The following is a 21,044-nucleotide window of genomic DNA, read 5'->3' on the forward strand; positions in this document are numbered from 1 at the left end:
ACCAAAGGCCTGAGGCCCTCTGGTTCAGAACGTGCGCATCCCACCCTTCTTCTGACGCGTCTGAAAACAGAGTCAATTCCGGGGGGAGGACGAGAAGACTCACTCCCTTCCGCAGGTTCTCGTCGACCAGCCACTATCGCAAGTCCAGCTGTTCCAGAGACCCCATTGGGATCAGAATGTCCGGGGAATCGGATCCTTGATTCCACCGGGACTTGAGCCGCCATTGAAGGGATCTCATCCTGAGGCGGCTGTTTGGAACCAGACGAGCCAGGGAGAATAGGTGACCTAAGAGACGCAACCACGATTGGGCGGGGAGTTCTTCTCGCCTGAGGAAGGGTTCCGCCACCCTCCTCAGCCTTGCTATCCTGTCGTCTGATGGAAAGGCTTTGTGGAGATTGGTGTCTATAAGCATGCCTAGATAAACCAGTCGTTGGGACAGCTGCAGAGAGGACTTCTCGAGGTTTACCATGATCCCCAGATCCTGGCAAAGATCCAGAAGCCTGTCTCGGTGCCGAAGAAGGGTCGACTCCGAGTCTGCTAGGATCAGCCAATCGTCCAGATAACGGAGGAGACGAATGCCGTTTCTGTGCGCCCAAGATGAAATCAGGGTGAACGCTCTGGTGAACACCTGAGGAGCTGTGGAGAGACCGAAACACAGCACCTTGAACTGGTAGATCTTGTCGTCTAGGCAAAATCTCAGGTACTTCCTGGAAGACGGATGGATTGGGATCTGGAAGTACGCGTCCTTTAGGTCCAGTGTGCACATGAAGTCTTGTGGTCTCACCGCAAGTCTGACCGTGTCTGCTGTCTCCATGCTGAACCGGGTTTGCTTGACAAACCCGTTCAGAGCTGAGAGGTCGATGACAGGTCTCCAGCCTCCAGACGTCTTCTTTACAAGAAAGAGTCGACTGAAGAAGCCTGGGGAGCCTTCGACGACCTCCTGGAGAGCACCCTTCTCCAGCATGGTCTCGACTTCGGCCTGAAGGGCCAGCCCCTTTGCCGATCCCGTGGCATAGGAGCTCAACGACACTGGATTCGCTGTCAGGGGAGGTTGAGATGTTGTGAACGGGACGCGATAGCCTTGGATCGATCACTGAGACCGTCCAAGCATCGGCCCCGTGTTGCTGCCACCTGTGGACGCAACGCTGAAGGCATCACCCCACAGGTGGACACGCAGGGGGACTGCTACCCCTAGGGCTTGCGGCCGCGGCCGCCACCCCTAGGAGTCTTGCCTCCCCTGGAGGACTTACCGCCCCTCTTGACCTTGGCTGGAAAGGGCTGGGGCTTAGACACCACCTTCTTAACTGCCGGTGCCTGCTTTGGAGCCTTACGAGGCTGCTGCTGCTGTTGCGGCGGAGCTGGAGGCTTATAGAGCCGAGCTGTAAGGGCCCTATGGAGGAGGGAGTCCGTGCTGGATTTCCTCCACCTCTCAGCCGTTTGCTCATGTCTTGAGGCTCAAACAGGTTCTCCCCCAGAAGGGAAGCATGTCGGAGCCTACACAAATCCACGGAGTGGACCTTCGGATGGAATCTCTCGGACACAGCATCACGACGCTTCAACACCGAGTTGGCCCACAGGGTGGTAACCTGGTGCGCCAAAAACTCGATGGAGCGGGTGCCCGAGAGCAAGAAGGTCTCCAGGGCCTTCCTATTGGTCTCCTTGGACAAGTCCTCCGAGCGCAATAGGATGCCCAGAGATCCTAGCCAAAAGTCCAGCCACGAAGTGGCCTGCATGGCACACTTAGTGACCTTCTCGTGGCTAAGGATCTCTGCCGCCGAGAACGACACCTGCCGGGCAGAGAGCTTCTCAAGGGGAACTCCTTACGCCAGCTCCTCCACAGAGTGATGGAGAGGAAGAGCGAGGCTGGACTCACCCAGAATCTTGAAATACCTCCTCTGCTGAAGACGAGGAGGAGGGATGAGCTTGTTCCCGGCAGAGGAACGACTGGAGGAGGCAAGAATCGCGAGCTGAGCGTTGGCCCTAGCTCTGGCACCCTTCAGACCCCGAGACCAGGGCAGAGCCGCACTGGACTTAGGGGCCTTCCGAACGTCAAACACTTCATCTAAGATAGTGTTTTTGCCTTCACGGGGGGCGATGACTGGATCCATGAGCCCGTTAAGTTGCCTTATCAGGCTTAGGACCTGCCAGAAGGCATGTTCGGATTCCTGCTGATCTCCTCCCTGCGAGCTGGCAGCTAAGTCTCCTGTCCCAGGGATCTCTTCCTGGGGTGAAGCGTGGACGTTCCACCGGGGAGCCGTGGGTTCCTGGCGAATCCTCGAAGATGATTTCGGGACGGTCTTGGAGTCCTTGGATTCCCTCCTGGGAGGGATAGAGGATCCCAACAAAGAGGTTCGAAGAGCCCCTTCCTCACGAGACGATTCTCCTCCATGAAGCGAAGTCTCCCCCCTTGGTGCCGAGGGGAAGACTACCGCTTCACTGGACTCACCCGAGGACGGAAAGGCCTCGTCCACAGGAGAAGGAGAAAGCACTCGAGCAGGAGAAGGGGGCTTCGCGACAGACCTCTTGGGAACCAACTTCGCCCTGGGGGAAGTCACCACGAAGTACACTCCTCTCTTTCTCTTCAGCGTAGGAGAGACAGCCGTTGGTTTGTTACCCTGGTCGGGGAGTGCTGGCTTCATAACCCTCACTAACGCCCGCGCCAGAGGACCAAACCAAGTCTGTCGCTCCAAGGACACAGAGTCCAAAATCCTCGCTAAAGGGAAAGGGATCAGGCAATCCTTTGGAGTGGACACCACAGTACCTGCCTGAAAAGAAGGTGGGGAAGAATGATGCACTAACCTCTCCTCAGTATTATCCTTATCCTGCACTACAATCCTGTGTTTGGGTGGAGGCGATCCCGAGCGTTGTCTAGGAACACGCGTTCCTGCTGCTACCACCGGCTGCGAAATTCGCCGCGAACGATAGTCGCGCAGGCGAGCAGGTGGATGATCGCGCGGGCGCGCAGGCGAATGATCGCGCGGGCGTGCAGGCGAATGATCGCGCGGGCGCGCAGGCGAATGATGGCGCGGGCGCGCAGGCGAACGATCGCGCGGGCGCGCAGGCGCGCGGTCGCGTGGGCGCGCAGGTGGATGATCGCGCGGGCGAGCGGTCGCGAGGGCGAATGATCGCGCGGGCGCGCAGGCGAGCGGTCGCGCTGGTGCACAGGCGAGTGGGCGCGAGGGTGTACAGGTGAATGAGCGCGTGTCCGAGTCAGCGAACGAAAGCGTTGGCGCGATGGCGAGGAAACGCGCTGCCGCGTGGGTGAGGAAGATCGCTGGCGATGTAGATCAACAGGCGATCGGAGGTGAGCTGGCGAGCGCTGACGCGCATGGTGACGCGTTGGCGAGCGATAGCGCGCAGCACGCGCAGGTGAGTGATCGCGCGATGGCGAGCTAGTAGATGGCGAACCATGTCCCTTCAGAACCTCTGGTCGACGAAGCGTTGGAGAACGCGTGCTCGCAGGTTGTAAATCACGCGGGCGGTCCAGAGATCGCCGATACTAAAATCGCCTGTGCGCGCTGGCGAGCAGGTGAACGCTGGCAAGCAGGTGATCGCTGGCGCGTAGGTGATCGCTGGCGAGCAGGAGATGGCTGGCGAGCAGGAGCGTCGTGAGATCCTGTGAAGGAACAGGTGGCGCGGCGCGTTCACGAACAGGAACAGGAAGATCGTAGGCGCGTGGGCGAACATGTGCTTTTGACACACGCGCTGGAGAACGCGAACGTTGTTGCGTAGACTCCGGATGAGAGAGCTCAGGAGACTGATGGCGCGCAGGGAGTTCAACAGGAACTGCAGGATGGTCAGAGACCACAGGGCGATGATCCTCAAAAGAGCGCTGACGCTCAGAAGAGCGCTGACGAGCAGGAGAGCGCTGACGAGGAGGGCGAACATCAGGAGAGCGCCGGCGAACAGGTGAGCGCCGACGAGCAGGAGAGCATTGACGAGCAGGAGAGCGCAGACGAGCAGGAGAGCGCTGACGATCAGGAGAGCGCTGACGAGCAGGAGAGCGCCTGTGCGCTAGCACTGCAAGTGGAAGGGAAGAATCCCTTTGCCTCGAAGGGACCGTTGCCCGTCGGGTGACGAGTTCCCCAGAAGGTGAAGATCTAGCAGGAGTTGGAGAACGGTCTGCAGAGAGGTCCAAAGGAGCAGGAGCTGTAGGCTGAGTACGACGAGGAGAGTCCCCTTCTGAGGAAGAAGATCCAAAAAGGCGCCTCTTAACCCCCTTATAAGGGGAAGGGAGGCCCTTGCGACGCAGCGGACGGTGAGCCTTACGGCGGAGGCAGCCACGGGGAAGATCATCAGGACCATCAGTCCTCCGAAGGGGAGTCTCAGTCAAAGCACTTCCCTTAGAAGGAAGCTGAACAGCAGAAGAGCCCGTAGGACTCACCTCCCCTTCGAAGGATGTACGGAAGGGGGAGGAGAGCCATCAGCACCATCATCCCCAACTGCACCTGCAGAGGATTGCCCAGCCACGTCGGAGGCCTCTGCCACCACGACGTCGACGATAGACAGAGGGTCTACCTCTGCTACCGCCGGCGACTGCTTAACGGCAGCCCCCAACGAGACAAGGTCAATCAAGGCGACCATGGAGGGCAAGTCCTTAAGCCCCAGGGAAGCCCAAATCTGTAAGAGATCATCATTAGACAAGGAGTTATCAATGGCCTCCCCCGGAGGAGGAGGGGGAGCCGCCCCGCTATGGGAGGCGACGCCCTCTCCCGCACCCCGAGTTAAGGAAACAGAACAAGGGTCTGCGCTACCACTCGGAGGCCTCTCACGAGAGGCCGGACGAGTGGGAGCTTCGGAGGAGGTTTGGGCGGCGGAAGAAGAGTCCCTAGAGCCCTCCTCCTTCAAGGCAACCCCAGAAGGAGAACGGTCTCTCTTGGACTTCTTCTTACGCCGGCGGGCAAACCTCTCCCACTGGGAGGCAGACCACTCCCTACACTCACTGCACGTATTTTCCCTGTCACACCGTCGGCCTCGACACTGCAGGCAAAGGGTGTGAGGGTCGGTATCCACCGCCAACATGAAGGTACCGCAAGGGCAGCCGGCGATCCCAGGGCACTTGCGCATGATGAATACCAAAGGGCGAGGCCAACTTCCAAACACACAGCTGAGGAAAAGCAAAGAAAAAAGATTAAGGCTGTCAACAATGAGGACGATAGACAGACACGTCTGCACATCGTCCGAGCCAAAAGTGAAGTGATTCAAATCACCGGTGTGTGGGGGGGAGGGGTAGCAAGCTACCCCTTCCCCTACCCCCGCTAACTAGCGCGGGGGTAGTTAACCCTCGTTAAAATCTATTGGCTCGTCAATTTCAGCTACGCCGAAAGTAAACCCAATGTAAATAGCATGGTTTGTATTTCGGTTACGGAACAATTAAACATTTAAAAATAGAGGTTGTTATTTGTATGAAATGTCTGAGTTTCAAATATGAAAAAACAACCAGATGTACCCATTGTTCCCTCACAGAAGCAATGGGGATGTGGACAGTATAAAATTATTTCTTATCCTAGGCTATACAAGGGAAGTTATAATTACCTGCAAAGGTTGAAGCCAGCTTGCAGAGGGACCCATGGTGCTGTACCCCAAGAGAGAGGAAGATGAAGGAAGGAAAGCCAGACATTCTTCTCATTCATCCCAATCTTAACCCCGGTAACCAATGCCCTTAACCAACTGCTACTTCTTCATTAAGGAGGCTGAGGAATCTTAAACCACTTGTTGAGCAGTTACCACAGGACCGATAGTAAACGTATCGAGCCTCCTGTGGGTCACGTCTTTGAGGTAATGGGCTGTGAATGTGGTTTGTCTTTTCCACACACCAGCTCAAAGGACCTTCAACACGGAAAAGTTGCATTTGAACGCCAGAAAAGTACTGATTCCCCTGACTTCGTGAGCTCTAGGTCAATGAGCCAGAGGAGGATCTGGAGCCAGGGTTCTTTCTATCACCTGGCAAATCCAGGTGGATACTGTGTTCTTTGTGATACTTGCCTTTACTCTTACTGAACTAACAAAGAGTGATGTTAGTCTGCGCCGTGTTGATGCAGTGCGTTTAAGATACTATCTCAAACTCCCCACTGGGCAAAGTAACAACTGATCTGGGTTTTTGGTTACAGAACGAAGACTCAGAATCTGAAAGGGCCCGAATCTAAGATCAAGCACCCCCGGATTTTGAGTCTTAGCAATAAACTCAGGGACAAAGGTGAGCGTCACTTCCCCCTATCCCCTTGAATGGGTGATGTCATGTGAGAGGCCATGAAGTTCACCGACTCTCTTTGCCGAGGTTAAAGCGAGCAGGAGCGCCATCTTCAAAGTGAGATTTCGGTCCGGTGCATGGCATAATGTTCGTAGGGAGGTCCTTTAAGGCACCTCAGTACGCGAACCACGTACCAAAGAGGAGGCCTAATCACTGACTGGGGCCAAGTGATCTCTTAACTTCGTACGAGTAGAGAAAGCTCCAACGAAGAGGAAATGTCAACTCCTTTCAGCCTGAAGGCGAGGCTCAAGGCTGAGCGATAGCCTTTCACTGCCGATACTGAAAGGAGCTTTTCTTCCCGAAGGTATTCAAGAACTCCTCTATTACTGGAATAGTGGCATCGAGTGGAGAGAAATTCCTTTCACGACACCAACCACAGAAGACTCTCCACTTGGCCTGGTAGACCAAAGCTGAGGACCTACGCAAGTGTCCAGACATTCGTTCGGCAGCTTGTCGTGAAAAGCCCTTCTGAGTGAGGAGACACTGGATAGTCTCCACGCGTGAAGTCGAAGCGACTGCGGTCTTGTTTTGCGTGTGGCTGTTTGACTAGATCTGGTCGTGGAGAGTTCTCTCAGTCGATCTACAAGAAGTTGCAGGAGGTCTGGGAACCACTCTGCGTGATGCCATAGCGGAGCTACAAGGGTCATCAATAGATCTTTGGACGCTCTGGTTTTGTTGAGCAGTCTTCTAATCAGACAAAACGGGGGAAAGGCGTCCGCGTCGATGTTGTCCCACCATTGTTGGAATGCATCTTGCCATAGAGCCTGAGGGTCAGGACTGGAGAACAGTAAAGCGGGAGCTTTCCTGTTCAAAGATGTTGCAAACAGGTCTACAGTCGAGGAACACCAAAGACAGGACTTTCTTGGCTATTTGACGATTCAAAGAACATCCGGAGCCTACTATCTGAGACGCTCTGCTCAGATTGTCCACGAGCACATTCCTCTTGCTGGGAATGAAGCGAGCTGATAGAGCCAGCGAATGTTCTTCGGACCATCTGAGGATTTTTACTGCAAGATGGGATAGAGACTGCGAAAAGCTACCGCCCTGTTTGTTTATGCAAGCCACTACTGTGGTGTTGTGGCTCATGAACACCACAGAGTGACCTGCCAACAACTGTTGGAATTGATGAAGAGCTAGGTAGGATGCTTTCATCTCTGGAAGATTTATGTGCTGGTACCTTTCTGATTCTGACCAAAGGCCGGAGATCATAAGGTGGAGCAAGTGAGCCCCCCACCCTTCTTTTGATGCATCTGTAAAGAGCATCGAATCCGTAGGGGGAACAAGAAGATTCTGGCCTCACCAAAGGTTTTTGTCTACCATCCACCAATTAAATCCGTCACTTGATCCTGAGTTATGGGAACTCGGGTGTCCGGTGGGTCGGAGTGTTGGTTCCACACGGACTTCAGCTGCCATTGCAGGGATCTTATCCTGAGGCGGCCGTTTGGAACAAGACGGATGAGAGAGGTTAGATGGCCTACCAGACTCTGCCAACGAGAGGCTGTAAGAACTTCTTTCCTGAGGAAGGGAGCAGCCACTTCCTTCAGCCTGTGTACTCTTTTGTCAGATGGGAAGACTTTCTCTAGGACAGTGTCTATGATCATTCTGAGGTATACCAGTCTCTGTGAAGGTTGCAATGATGACTTCTCGTGAGTTATCAGGACCCCAAGAAGCATGTCTCGGTGACAAAGAAGGGTTGTCTCCAAGTCTGCTAGGATCAGCCAGTCGTCCAGATATCTGAGAAGACGAATGCTGTTCCAGTGAGCCCAAGATGACACTAGGGCAAACTCTGGTAAACACCTGAGAGGCTGTCACAAGACCGAAGCATAGAACCTTGAACTGGTATATCTTTCCTTGGTGAATGAGTCTTAAAGACTTCCTTGAAGACGGATGTGTTGGGATCTGGAAGAAAGCGTCCTTCAGATCCATTGTGCACATGAAGTCCCTTGGACGCACCGTTTGAATGACCGTGTCTGCTGTCTCCATTCTGAACTGAGTCTGTTGGACAAACTTGTTCAGAGAGGGGAGATCGATGACTGGTCTCCAGCCTCCGGTCGTCTTTTTCACCTGAAAAATCAGAATATAAAAGCCTGGAGACCTGTCCACTATCTCTTGGAGAGCACCCTTCTGCAGCATGGTCTGGATTTCGGCCCTGAGGGCCAGCCCCTTTGCAGATCCCTTCGCATAGAAGCCGAGATGCACTGGATCCCGAGTCAGAGGAGAGAGAGATTGAGTGAACGGGACGCGATACCCTAAGGCAATCACATCGACCGTCCAGGGATCTGCCCCGTGAAGCTGCCACCTCTGCCAGCAATGCTGTAGGCATCCCCCCACACGTGATAGGTGTTGAGGACTGCCATTCCTGGTGGTCACCTTGGCCGCCTCCCTTACCTCCCTTCTTTCCCCTGAAGGACTTGGACTGAAAGGGCCGCTTAGAACCTTTAAAGGTCCCGAGGACCCAGCAGTTGACTGGTTAGAGGAAGGTGATTGCTGAGGCTGAGAAGACTGGGAAGGTCTACTACAGGTCTGGGATGTCATGGCCTTATGGAGGAGAGAATCGTTGGATGATTTCCTCCATGGCTCAGCAGCCCTCTCTATCTCCTCCGGAACAAAGAGAGAACTACTTTCATCACCTGCTTATGGAACCGTCCTATGACGGTATCCCTCCTCTTGAGTATGGCACTCGCCCATAGGTTAACAACGTGGTGCGATAGGAACTTAAGAGTCCGGGTACCTTCGACAAGTCAGGGGAAAGGACCATGAATCCTAGTGATTCTAACCATAGGTCCAGCCATGAAGCAGCCTGCATGGCATACTTTGCGCCTCTCTCTATGTTCAGGATCTCAAGCGCCGATAGTGAGGCCGTCAGAGAGGAGAGGGTCTGAGGGGAAACTCTCTTCGTTAGGGACTCTATCGAAGGGTTGAGGAACAAGGTGGAGTGTGGTTCCCCTTCTATCTCGTAATACTTCCTTTGTAACACAAAAGAAAGAGGTAAAGACCGAGAGGAGTAACCTGCCCTCAAGGAACTGGAAGTTCCGGCTTTCTGAGAGATAGCCTTCCTCTTGGCAGCTGTCAGGCCTTTGGACCAGGGGCAAAGCTGCATTGGACCAGGAGGGCTTCTAGGTCTCAAAAATCTCATCAAGCACTATATCCTTCCCTTCCTGAGTGGTGGAACCAGGAGTAGATAGCCTATTAATGGCCCTCATAGAGACGAGGACCTGCCAAAAGGTATGTTCCAACTCTTTCCTCTCCTGTTCTGAGTGATAGTTCGGACTGGCCACCTTTGGAAGATTTTCATCCTCCGAGTCTAAGGGGTTGTCCACCTCCAGGCTCACGTCCAGAGCCTGGGGTAGGTCAGGGTCTGCAACTGAAGCCGTGGATGGAACCGCCACTGGGGACCGCGTCTGTGCCTCAGCCTCCCTTGCTTTCCTTGCCGCGGTGTTATTTGGTTTCGTCTAAGTCCTTCGACTCCTATCGCGCGGTACGATCCTCCGCGATCTTAGGAGGTGAAACCTGCGAGGCCTTCGAGGACTTAGATGAAACCTTGGACTTAGGAGCTGGAGGCTCTTCCTCTGGAAGAGGAACAGAAACCGGACGTTAGTCCGGAGGCCCTACCTTGATATCCTGAGAATTGAAGGGATGGATTGCGATTTCCTAGGGCGAGCCTATCTCCCTACTCGTCCTAGGATGGATGATATCAGCTTGAGGTGGAGTCACGCCTCGCATCCGTCTCCTCTGCTTCTTTGTAATGACTTCCTTTGCCTTCACTGGTGTGAAAGGCAAGTTAGCCCTGTATGAATCAGCAGGGGCTTGGCCTTCAGAACGCGATCGGGGTGAAGGTGATCTGCGCACTTTCTCTGCCTTCAACTTCCTTCTAGGGGCGTGACTCCCAATTGACGAGCTTAACGAGGGTTCCAAAGGTAACCTAGGGGAAGCCCTGACTGGAACAGTCGGGGGTTGTGGCGCTGGAGGTGCCAACTTCAGAGCCTTCAGGATACCGGCCATGAAGGTCGATGACCACGGAGGAAGCTATGTCTCCTAGATCCACCTTGGAGGTCCCTAGACGAGTGTCTCCTGGGTGAAACCCTAGCAGGATGTCCAGTCGACGGAGGAGATAACCTCTGAGGCAGAGGATTACGTTCCTTTGGACACACAGGAAGGTCCGGACTAATAGGAACATTTGCGAACTTATTCAGTGGTTCCGTAAACCCTTCTGGGAAGGGTGTTGGTCTTCCACTGGAGGTGGAAAAAATAGAAGGGTGAGAGGAAGGTGATGGATCTGCACTTGCTTGTGATCCCGACACATCTACTCACAAATGCTCGCGACATTCGCTGATTTGCTCGTGAGGGCACTGGGGGTTTAGCTGGACGCCTGTCTGAAGAGTGGTCATGCTCATCATCAGATTCGGTCAGAGGTCGTTTAGAAGGTGTGGTTGAGGTGCTACACACTGATGGACTGTGCATATGTAATATATTAGATATTACTTGTTTAAAACACATGACCTACAGGTCATTGTGGAAGTAAGAGAAGTGTGAGAACTGCCATAGTCATATTCTAAGCAGGATGCGATTGCCAAACCTCAGCAATGTAGCATTTTTCATGAAGAGTAAACACAACCAAGCCCCGTGAGAAAGAAGTTGTCTGTGAGAACGGAACAAGTATCTTCCGGTATAAATGTTGCGTTTACTATAAATGCATAAATGCTGAGATAACTGAGGAGACTTTAGTATGAAATTGGATATTTGTATCAGTTCACTTTTAGATGTCATACGGAATGGTCATCCGACCAAACCATCTATACTCCTGTGATGGAGATGTTAATAACTGTTTTTAAAGAATAAACTATTTTAAAGTTAACTTACTTAGACTTTACTTGAAGATGTAACATACCAACTCTAATATATAACACATTTAAGATGACATTTGAAGAGAACCCAAATGTGTGTTAACAACAGTAGCACATCAATACATACACCTACCTCTACCTCTGGGGGAGGAACATCTACAACTTGATCGCGAACGCACGGTTCGTGATCTTGATGTTCGTGAACGCGAGCGTCTAGGTCTTGTTAGAGAACGGCGTGAAAGTTGCGAGTGCCTATCTTCGCGAACGAAAACGTTGTTCTCATGAGCGATACCCTCACGAGCGTGAAGGCTGCCCTCGTGAACGTGAGCGCGAGTACCGTCTTCGTGATCTAGATCTGGACGATCTAAAACGCGAGAGTCTGCACCTAGGTCTAGACCTGTCTCGTGATCGTGAAGAACGCGATCGCAAGACTCGTCCTCGTGAAGAGGAACACCTCCTAGGAGAGCATTGAGACCGCAACGAAGCAGGGCTAATTTATGCAGGCGATAGCCTTGAAGAGTTATCGCCTACAAGACTCGTAAATGGAAGAGGCGGCGACTGCATGCAGTCAGCAGGCATCACCATCTGTAGCAAAGACCCAGAAGAAAAAAGCTAACGGGACTTTTTGGGCCCTGGGGGCAAGATAGGCGGCAAGGTAGTAGGTTGGCCAAGGCACCTGCCACTCGTTGAGATACTACCCCCAGAGAATTATGGGGTCCTTTGACTGGCCAGACAGTACTACATTGGATCCTTCTTTCTGATTACGGTTAATTTTCCCTTTGCCAACACATACACTGATTAGTCTGGCTTATTCTTTACAGATTCTCCTCTGTCCTCATACAACTGACAACACTATGATTATCAATTCTTCTTCCCCCAAGGGGTTAACTAGTGCACTTTAATTGTTCAGTGGCCACTTTCCTCTTTGTAAGGGTAGAAGATACTCTTTAGCTATGGTAAGCAGCTCTTCCAGGAGAAGGACACTCCAAAATCAAACCATTGTTCTCTAGTCTTGGGTAGTGCCACAGCCTCTGTACCATGGTCTTCCACTGTCTTGGGTTAGAGTTCTCTTGCCTGAGGGTACACTCGGGCACGCTATTCTATCTTATTTCTCTTCCTCGTGTTTTTTTGAAGTGTTTATAGTTTATTTAGGAAATATTTATTTTAGTGTTGTTACTGTTCTTAAGATACAGGGTATTTTAGTTTTCCTTGTTTCCTTTCCTCGCTGGGTTGTTTTCCTTGTTGGAGTCCCTAGGCTTATAGCATCCTGCTTTTCCAACTAGGGTTGTAGCTTAGCAAGTAATAATAATAATAACAATAATAATTATAATCATAATAATAATAATAACCACAAGTGTCGACAGGATGGCTCTGAAGAGGCGTTATAATCGTGAGCGAGAAGGGCATTCATTAGCTGAAGGAGGTGCTCGGTGCTGTGAACTTGCATATCCTCAATCTGCTGAGTAGGCTCACCAGTGTGTGTGAGGGGGTGTTGGTCTAACCCCCAGCTAACTAGCATTAGGTAGTTATACCTCATAAAAAATCTTTTGGCTAGTTGTCAGCATTCGCTGAAATAATAGCCACAGTAAAGAGCGAAAGGGTTTGTAATCGTGTCGGAACAGTTAAGAATTGTGTTAAGTGCATTTTCTGTGGGGGATTACAGGCCTAGTTTTATGAACAAGTGCTATTTTAAATCTAAACCGTCACCCTTGTTTTTACACCTGATTCTGATAATTTAAACTCTGACTATTAAGGTGAATCCTTACAGACTTAGTCTCTGCCTAAACTAGTCATTGCAGACAGAGACTCAACTTAAGATAAGGATACAGCTGTCTAAGAGAGGGTTGCAGGGGGAATAAGCCCCCGATAGGTAAGAACAAGTCTTCTTGGTTAGGTTAGGTGGGGAAGGTAAGTTTAGCTGGTTTTCTTGTGCTGGTTTCCATTTTAAAATCGGACCATGTCAAAAATAGAGAAGTTTGCGTTCCATAGAAAACAGTGCTCAGAAGAAAATGGACCCGAGCGAGTGAGAATGATGCTTGAGAGGTAACTGCAGTAATTAGTCCGCAAGTGTTATTTCACCTTCTTATTTACATGAAATACTATTTACAGTTAGTTTTCTTGTTTGATGGTTTCTGCTGTTATCATCTTCCGTACTTTGTTAGTTTACACTTTATACCTGACAAAAACCGAGATTCACACCTTGGATTCCCCCCTTACAGTTGGGTGGTGGTATTCAGAAAATGATATTAGACCACAATAAAACAGCATGAAAACCAACACAGGGTTAAAAAAAAAAAAAAAAAAAAAAAAAAAATATGCAAAAATAGCTGGGCGGAAGTCTAACAAAACTTTACCCAATTATATTATCATATCTTTACTGGTCTGACTAATGCCATGATGGTGTGTGAAGAAGACACAGTCTAGTGTATCAAAATGGCTCAACCTTGGGTAGGTTGGCCTTAGTCTACGTAAAAAATCACCTAACCTAGAATAGGTTTTTCAACCCGGGGCCTTTGTATATCAGCGGTCAGTTCCTCATGCGTTGATTAAAAATGGACATCAACTAATCTATACTTGCCCCCATAACCTAACCTACAAGCCGTGTCCTTACCTACATAACTAACAGGGGGGGGGGGAATGCCGCCCTGCGACCGGCCCCTTACACAGCCGTATCTTGAGTTAGCCATAACAATACATACAGGTGGCCGCTTTCATACATATACATCTTCAACTCTATAGCTTTTTCAACTCTTTCTGAACGATTATTTTGTTATAACAGCTAACTGTACAGAATTCGGATTTAAACTCCAGGTAGGCCAATCTGTCAGACTTGTCACTTGGCATGGGATATTACTTTACCATTTTTACCCAAGGAAAATAAAAGTTGGGCCATTAGGAATAACAAAACAAAATGTATTTCCCGTTAATATTCACTATCAATACGAGTTAGGTCTAGGTTTTCGTGTGAACAAATCTTGCACCGAACATTGGCCGTCTAAACTTTAGTTTTCTGATTCTTGCATTATAGTGGCCATGGACAAAAACATTCGATTACTTTCGCCAAGGCACTAATCCCCGTGGTGTCCCCTGAACTAGAAGTAGAATCATATCAAATATAAACTTACCTTCTGCTTAAACAACTGTAATGTCTCACAAATCTCAACCATTACCACAAAATTCCATATGTGACTTCTAAAACCATCGACATTTACAGAGTGCGGACACTACGTTTGCAGCTTCAAGTTCTTAAAATGTAAACAATCATGCTGATTGGTGACATAAAGACTTGTACGTGTATATTTAACAACATTAATAGTAAAACAAACATACCATTCTTAAAAAAAAAATATTTCAAAATGGTACAATTCATAGATCAAATATTTCCTTAAACTTCGAAAAATCCTCATTTCGCGTAAGTTAATGAAAATGCTACAAGGTTTATTTACATTTTATAGTCACTACCCGGCCCAACTACGGAAAAGGTGCACACAAGACCTACACGATTCACAATAAATCTTTAAGGAAACATTTCTGATAGTCAAATCTACATAATCATGTCACTGAAAATAAAAAAAGACTCCCTTTTCATAGACTTTAGGCCTATATCATCAGCCTTCATTATGCCAAGTGGGTTCTCATTGGGGCTGCATATTTGATCTGAATTATTTGCAAGCTCTAGATCCAAGTTGAATGGGATTTGGATTTTGGGAACGATATGGGATCACATTCCCGTTATTGGTCAATCATTCACAGATTAACGTTCCTTAAACAAGCTTCAAATATCAATTTCGTATTATCTCTGAATCGTGACAAAGGTCTCATAATTTGTGTGTGTATATATATATATATATATATATATATATATATATATATATATATATATATATATATATATATACAGAGAGAGAGAGAGAGAGAGAGAGAGAGAGAGAGAGAGAGAGAGAGAGAGAGGCCTCTCTCTCTCTCTCTCTCTCTCTCTCTCTCTCTCTCTCTCTCTCTCTCTCTCTCTCTTTCTCCGTATATACTTTATATATATATATATATATATATATATATATATATATATATATATATATATATATATATATATATATACATATATATATATATATATATATATATATATATATATATATATATATATATATATATATATATATATATATATATATATATATATATATATATATATAGATCGGATTTTGAGCAAAGCGAAAAATCTATTTTTGGGTGATATGGCCATGTCGTCCTGATGGAAGGTTCCTTAAGGCAGCTTTCTGAGGATATTTAGCTACAGTGATACTCCCAGAGAAATAACCATAGGTCTCCAGAATTCTAACTCCTGGCACGAGTATCCTTAATATATCTTTAAGGATATCGCATAATATCAGGGGACACATTTTTGATACGACACATAGCAATCTTCACCCCGAATAGATTTTACTCTTTGAGGGGGAAGAGTGCTAAAAATTCCGTATGAGGAGAGATAACTCTGTTGAGGACGAAATATCAACTTTATTCAGTTTGAAGACGAGGTACACGGTGGACCTCTCCCTGTACATCTACGGCGCATTATTCCTTGTTGCATTTAAGCAGGAATAGCCACAGATAGAGTAGTTTCGGGTGGGGTCTTTCATTACATAGTTGTTGTTTTTCTTTTTTGAAAAAAGGGTGGGTCCATCAGGACGACATGGCCATATCACCCAAAAATAGATTTTTCGTTTTGCTCAAAATCCTTTTTTTGGGCTTAGCCATGTCGTCCTGATGGAAGCTTACCAGAGAATTAACTTGAAAGTACTATATCTGTGTGTTTGTATCAGTGCCTTTATTTAGAATGAGCTCCTTATATGGTCTCCTAGACCTTTATATATATGCCATTACCGTTATTTGTCATATTCACTAAGTTTGGAACTAACTTGGGCTTCCTGACCCCTGTAGAGAAATTGTCGACTTCGACTATAAGGATTCAAAGTTTGCATTTCTGTAGGAACAAAAGGGAAACTTCTTTGAGATTACCTGGTTGTTCTTAAGAAATTCTACTAACAGGATTTTATTTCAAGGAAAATAAAAGGCTCTGGACAACTTTATTTTTACTTATGAGGATAAAGAAGATGCAGATACATTCTTTTAGTTTTTATTTTCATAGTCAAAACAAAAACTAAATATGCTAATGTATTAAGAGAAGGAATCTAGCCTGTATATATGAATATCTTGGTATATATATATATATATATATATATATATATATATATATATATATATATATATATATATATATATATATATATATATTCAACCTGTAAGGGAAGAATATACATATATTTATTCATTTGTTAAATGCCACTCAATATTGTGAAATCAATTTGTTTGGTTTCACTTAAGTGCTTCAACACTGTGTACAAATGTTCACACGGCACTGGTGTTATTGGTTAGATTCTGCGCCTATATAGAACAGTCTGTAAATCACCATAGTGATTTTTGCTAAAAGGTATTACACTCGAAGGTGCTAACACCTGTTCACCCAATACACTGTTGAGTCCCAAAACAGTCCACTGTTCATCGCAGCACTAGACGACAAGTTTTATGACACTACCTGCTGCCACCTCATATTGTTTTATCTCATGCACTTGCTTCGCATAATGTTTATAGAAGACTCTGGATGATTTCCAACCCGTATATGAGCAGAGCCTATCAAAGTCCATGTGTTGAAAGAAGTTCAATGAGTAAGCAACTTTTCTTGGATCGTTACCTGCGGGTGTACTGTCAGGATCCGCTCTGCGAATAAAGTAGGTGAGATTTGCCCTCAGTTGTTTTAGGGATAGGTTTGATTCTGAGATTTCGCCTCGGAAGAGCTGTCTCTCCTTAAAGTCTGAAGTTCTTCGAAAATAGACCTTAAGACACTACTGGACATAGAGATACATCTTCCTTCAGAGGACAGATTCTCCAAGGACCCCACCTTTTGGTGGGCAGCTCGTTTTTGGAGAGAAAAGTAGGATTAGGTTCAGTTCTCCCTCTTCTGTGAACTGAATATGGCCTTCGTTTCTGGATAAGGCCACTATTTCACTAACTCTAGCCCCTGAGACTATACCGAACAGGAATATCACTTTCTGTGTTAAATCTTTAAGGGTGCAATCCTCGTTGTTCAGGTTCGAAGCATAGTGCAAGACTTTGTCCAATGACCATGATATGGGCTTTGGAGGGGTTGCTGGTTTGAGTCTAGCGCATGCTTTCGGAATCTTATTAAAGATTTCACTTGAAAGGTCCACCTGAAAGGCGTAAAGAACAGGTCTAGTAAAAGCTGACTTACACGCAGTTATTGTGGTGGAAGCCAGGCCTTGTTCATGTAGGTAGATGAAGAAGGAGAGGCAGAAATCTATTGAAATTTCTGTCGGTTTCTTTGTCTTCACGAAGGAAACCCATTTCTTCCGAGACGATTTGTTTTGTCTTCTAGTTGGCTTTGATTTGTATTCTTCTATAAAGTCAATGTTATCTTTTGAGATCCCAAACCCTTTTTTGGCTGCCAAGGCGAGAAAATCATGAGATATAGGTTGTTGGTTCTCAAGTATGAAGCATAGACAGTCGACTTCTGAACCAGTTGGGATAGAACTGGGTTCGGTAGAGGGAACAGCTTCAGTTTCAATTCTAGAACTAGAGGGAACCAGTTGCTTCTGGGCCATTTGGGGGCCACTACTGCTGCTGTTCCTCTGAAGGATCTTAGCTTGTTGAGGACCTTCAGCAGGAGATTGGTTGGTGGGAACAGATAGATTTAATTCCATCTGTTCCAACCGAGAGACATGGCATCTATCGCTTCTGCCTGAGGGTCCGCGTAAGGGGCTACACATCGAGGTACACTAGTTTCTTGTTGTCGCTCCTTGCAAAGAGGTCGATCTGCAGTTCTGGGACTTTTTCCAAGATGAAGGAGAATGAGTCTGCATCTAGGGACCATTCTGTCTCTATCGGCTTTCGCCTGGATAGAGCATCCATTGTCACATTGCGGAACCCTTGCAGGTGAACTGCTGATAAGTGCCATCTCTTCTTTCTTGCCAGGCGGAAGATGGCTAGCATGACGTGATTGATGTGAGGTGATCTCGAGCCTTGTCAGTTTAGACATTTCACTATCACCTCACTGTCTAAGACCAGTCTGATGTGGACTGATCTGCGAGGGGATAGTTACTTCAACGTTAGGAAGACTGCCATTGCTTCCAAGATGTTGATGTGGAAAGTTTTGAATCGGTGCAACCAATTTCCTTGCACTTTCCTTTGTTGGGAATGGCCTCCCTATCATTCCAGGGAGGCTTCTATGTGAATTACCACTGATGGTGTGGTATCATGTAGTCCCATGTAGCTATGAATAAAGGGCAGTCTCTACCTAGCACCCAAGCCATCAAGTCCTGTCTTTTAATCACTGCAACCTCTTGTATATTATATCATGGTGGCAGCGTGGTAACGCACCCCACGCCATTCCATCAACAAACCCGGGCCATAGAGACACTTTACATACCTCTCCTGTCCGTTATAACTGAGAAGAGGACTCATAATCAGCCCGAGTTTATTACCAGCGGCCGCAGACGACGCCATTTTCACCCAACGGCAACCAGACAAAGACTGTCATACCGGCCCTGATAACAACCGTACATAACTTATATCGTCAGGATATGGCATAGAATGGAATTAGTGCACCGTGATTACAGTGAGAATAGTGAAGAAAGTTGTGAATAGATTACTTACAAGTATTTTGGCCATTGTTATCCGCGCACTACTTCACAAAATGAGCCAAACAACGACGTACATTCAGCAGTGTAAACAAAACTGAAAACCGTGCCGACTACCAGTGACAAATTTTTGTAGTGATTTCCATACTCTTATTATATGTCTCTCTTTGTGAACCGTAAACCGTGTTATTAATCCAATCACTATCTATCTATTCTGTAACACCCTCTCGAAACCAAATCCAATCATGGCCCAGCCTAAATGCCCAAATATGGACTGGGCTCACCAGCCCCTGGCCGAGTCGTTTCGTGCATTCAAGGCGCGCATGAACTTATACCTCGAAGACCAGGAAGTCACAGACCCGGGCAAGCAAGCAACTAAAATTAAAATTGCCCTCGGCGATGAGGGCATGAGGCGTATCTTGGCGAGCGGCCTCACTGAACAGGAGCAACGTGTGCCGCAGAACATATGGAGGCTTATTGAAAGTGAGGTTGATGCAACGGTCAAAATAAATTTCCGAGTTTACCGCCTCGAATTTGCAAATACCAAACAGAAACCTGCTGAAACAATCAGTCAATTCCTGGCCAGACTCCGTGAAAAAGCGACAAAGTGCAAGTTGGAAGACAGAGAACTCAACGAACGACTTATCGAAATGACCATACTACGAACACAATTCGAAGAATTTCGGAAAGAACTCCTAACTAAACCGAAGTGCTATGCTTTGAGCAACGTTCTAGAGAGAGGTCGGGAATACGAGGCCATTGCGGCCTCCACGGCTTCGTTACGCTCCATACAGATGAGCTCTGAGAACACAAGTACAAGCCATACCAACGTGGATGCAATTCGAAGGGAAAGCAACGAGCCACAGAACAAACTACAAACCACGGACAACCCCTGCTGGAACTGTGGGCTTAGCCATCCCATAAGGTCATGCCCGCTTACAATGACAGATGCAGTGGTTGTGGAATCAAGGGGCACTGGAAAAAGATGTGCCGCAAAACTGATGGAGGCAGAACAATGCCAGGAGACAACATGCAGCAGACACAACGTCAGAGCAAGACAAGAGGGCGTTCCTACCGACGGCCGAATCCTGCTCCTAACCACAGGCAACACGAAGTCATGGTTAATGAAAACCCTAATCTTGATGAAGAAACAGATTATATGCCAAACTTCGACATGATAACAATATCCGACATAGGAGTGGCACCGAAACGAGAAGCATTCTCAAAGCTCATGGTCAAGCATGAAAACCCCCCAGCCTATGGGCCCCTGAAACTCAAAATCGACACAGGTTCCGGTGGCAATACGCTGCCCTTGCGGACATACAAGCAAATGTTTGGTGATGCACCCACCAGCCTCGTACTATCCCCAGAACCGTCAGTAAGACTAACATCATACAGTGGCGACAATATTCCCTGCCTAGAGTCACTAATGCTCAGCGTCCGCAAACTCAGCAACCCAGCATTCTCGCAAGAAAAGTTCTTCGTGGTCGATGTGTCTGGTCCAGCCATACTTGGCCTTCCCTCATGCCAAAAACTCGGTATTGTGGATATCAATGTCAACGACGTTACTGGAATACCTGAGCAACCAAGCCAACAAGGCCCTATTAGGTCAGTCGAACAACTAAAAGCGCAATTCCCAGCACAGTTTGACTGTATCGGCAAACTAAAAGAGCCCGCGATGCTCCACCTCAAGGATGACGCAATACCTTTCTGTGATCCGCCCCGTAAGGTGAGTATCCACCTGAAGCCCCGCATCAAGTCCGAGCTTGACACTATGGAGAAAGAGGGGGTTATCAGATGCGTAACAGAACACACAGACTGGTGTAGCAGCCTTGTGTATGTCACAAAACCCGATGGAAGCCTACGGATCTGCCTGGACCCCAAGCGGCTCAACCAAAACCTCAAAAGATGTCCCCACAAGATTCCCACTCTAGAAGAGATCAACCCGGTATTCTCCAAAGCGAAAGTGTTCTCCAAGCTAGACGCCAAAGCAGGCTACTGGAGTATACCGCTACACGAGGACTCACAACTACTGACAACGTTCCGAACACCACACGGCCGGTATTGTTGGACAAGACTACCATTCGGGCTGAATGTAAGCCAGGACATATTTCAAGCCAGGATGGACTCCATCATCGAGAATCTCCCAGGTGTTGTTGGCATCGCTGATGACGTGGCAATATGTGGGAAAGACCAGTCGGAACACGACAAAAACCTGATGGAGTTCATGCAGCGTGC

At 48.0% G+C, this 21,044-nt stretch overlaps 1 protein-coding gene across 2 annotated transcripts in view; it reads right to left on the reverse strand.

The window, feature by feature from the left end:
- The window catches only part of LOC137645733 (zinc finger protein ZFP2-like), a 480,606-nt gene extending 466,045 nt beyond the window's left edge, over positions 1-14,561 (reverse strand). Inside the window, exon 1 of one of the 2 annotated variants that reach the window (XM_068378620.1) lies at positions 14,220-14,561. In XM_068378620.1, coding sequence (XP_068234721.1) covers positions 14,220-14,261 — 42 coding nt within the window. In that variant the 5' untranslated portion in view covers positions 14,262-14,561. Of the gene's footprint in view, positions 1-13,953; positions 14,100-14,219 lie in introns of those variants that run through there. The other variant, XM_068378621.1, reaches the window with a different exon arrangement.
- Between the last annotated feature and the right edge of the window lie 6,483 nt (positions 14,562-21,044).

Source organism: Palaemon carinicauda, chromosome 8, assembly GCF_036898095.1.
Source record: "Palaemon carinicauda isolate YSFRI2023 chromosome 8, ASM3689809v2, whole genome shotgun sequence".
Lineage (NCBI taxonomy): Eukaryota > Metazoa > Arthropoda > Malacostraca > Decapoda > Palaemonidae > Palaemon > Palaemon carinicauda.